Here is a 2,052-nt window from a genome sequence, read left to right on the forward strand (position 1 = left end):
TTCAATGTCCTGTCTGTCCTTGTTTGCCCCGGGTGCGTGTGCGCGCCTGCCCCGCCTCTCTCCCTGTTTATCTCGGAGGGCTCATTCCTCCTCCCTATACATTTACCTGCCGCGGGTGATACTCCTCTTCCTCTGGGCACTGCTTAAGAAATTCTCTGTCTGGCTCCTTCCGCCCCTGCGGTTTTCCCAAGTGTGATATTGCTGCCCCCCACCACACACCTCCCTCCTATCACCCCTCCCATCTTTAAAAAAAAACCCGCAGCCAGCTCCTGCTGCGTGTCCTTAAATCCATTCCCTCCAGCCTTGCTGGTTTGAAAGCCTGTACCCTGGAAGGGGCCTCCCAGCTTTCGTTGGCAACCCTGCTTCAGACTGATCGCCACAGATAGTGCTTTGGAGTGAAAAAAAACCCTCCCTTCTCGGTGAGATTTCAAAACAGATCGTAGCAGCCTTCAGAGCCGTGCACTTGTGTAACCGCGGGACCTGGGCTTCCTACAGACAAATAAGCAACTTCTGAAGTGGTGTGTTTATGTGTGTGTATACCTCGCTTTTCCAAAAATAAACCAACCCCCCACCCCGCCCTTTAAACGGGCTTCCCCTGGTACCGTCTCTCTTTCGCTCTGGCACTGCGGGTGGGTTCAGTGCATTTCTTGTTTGTGTGCGTCTCTTTTGATGCCCTTCCTTCCCCGTGGCGGTGGGACTGCGTATCGAGGGCTTCGTTTCGCAATCGATTGATACGATTTTACTTCGGTCCTTTCTTCCCCCTCCCCGCTCCCAGTGACTCGAGTCCAGCCCACCTTTCCGCACATGTCAAACAGATGGGATCATTGTTAAAAAAAGAGAGAGAAAAAAGCCCTGTGGGATCCCAGCGCTTGGAGCGCCGGGGAGGGGAGGGGAGGGGACAGGGCACCCCGCTCTCGCAGCTTTGTACATTTCACACATTCAAACTGACATCGGCACTCCCTATGGACCAGGCTTTTTTCTCTCGCTTTTTTTTTTTCTAGGTGAGGGGTGGGATGGGAGGAGGGAGGAGAGGTGGGCAGAAATATGATGTCACAGCAAAACTTACAACGGGAGGAAAACACAGACATGGTTCAACTTTTTTTTTTTTTTTTTTTGAAGAAAAACTTTGGACTGCCAGGAGCTGGAGAGTGGTGAGCTAAGGAATGAGAAAGAGAGAGGGAGACTGAGCGGGAGGCTGGAGATCTGTCCGGCTGCTTGAAACCTTATGAATGGATTACTAGCAGCAACAGCCCCGATTGCGATCTCTAATAAAAGGCAAGGGCAGTGTAGGTGATGCGAGTTCTCTCCCGGTTTTAAAGGGAGACCAAAGTGAGGACGTTATTCCTCCTCGTGCAATGAATGGTATGAAGCCTTCCTTCGGGGAGGAGGGAGGGGAAAGAGCAGATCATTACTCTTCCTTTCACCTGGGTCTCTCTCTTTCCCCGCGTCTTGCTTCCGTCTCCTTTCCCCACCCGGGCACTCTTCCCCACGTGCCGAATATGCTCCGTCCGCGTCTCCCTCTCTGTCCCTCGGGTATGTTTTTTACCCCCCGCAGCAGCAGCTGCCACCTCTAAGGGGCGAGAAGGGGAGGGCGGGGGGACCCCAGGAGACTGGTCCAACATGAGACGGGAGCAAGCAGAGACCAACAGGGGACCGACCGTCCTCAGCGCTGACCGCGGCGGGCTGGCCCGGGGGGCCTGCCACACTCGGGGGAGCAAATGTTAAGGCTCTTCTGGAGACCCCCCCGGCCCTGAACGAGGTGTTTTCCCTCGGGCGGGGGACGCGTTGCTAGGCAAGGCTAAAGACAACCCCCCCACCCCAGATGAACCAAGGAGCGGGATGCTGAAGTAGCTGCTCTCGGGGAGGCACCGCTCCGGAGGGGCCGGGGGAGGGAGCGCCTTGCTCCGCGATGCTACCTGTGGCGCTCGGTGAGCACGCAGCAGGAGAGCCCCGCCGCCGCCGCGGGACCCCCGCCGCCCCGGGCTCGCCCCGCTCTTTGTTGGCGGGGCACCGCGGCTCGTGCCGTGGCGGCTCCAGCGCGAGCTGGGAATC

At 57.2% G+C, this 2,052-nt stretch overlaps 1 protein-coding gene across 1 annotated transcript in view; it reads left to right on the forward strand.

Moving 5' to 3' along the window:
* Positions 1 to 1,620: 1,620 nt before the first annotated feature.
* PAPPA2 (pappalysin 2) overlaps positions 1,621 to 2,052 on the forward strand; it is a 172,922-nt gene continuing 172,490 nt past the window's right edge. The window contains exon 1 of the mRNA XM_019530580.1: positions 1,621 to 1,686. Coding sequence (XP_019386125.1) covers positions 1,621 to 1,686 — 66 coding nt within the window. The remainder of the gene's footprint in view (positions 1,687 to 2,052) is intronic.

The sequence above is a fragment of the Crocodylus porosus genome, unplaced genomic scaffold (assembly GCF_001723895.1).
Source record: "Crocodylus porosus isolate Cpor-Errol unplaced genomic scaffold, CroPor_comp1, whole genome shotgun sequence".
Taxonomy (NCBI): Eukaryota; Metazoa; Chordata; order Crocodylia; family Crocodylidae; genus Crocodylus; species Crocodylus porosus.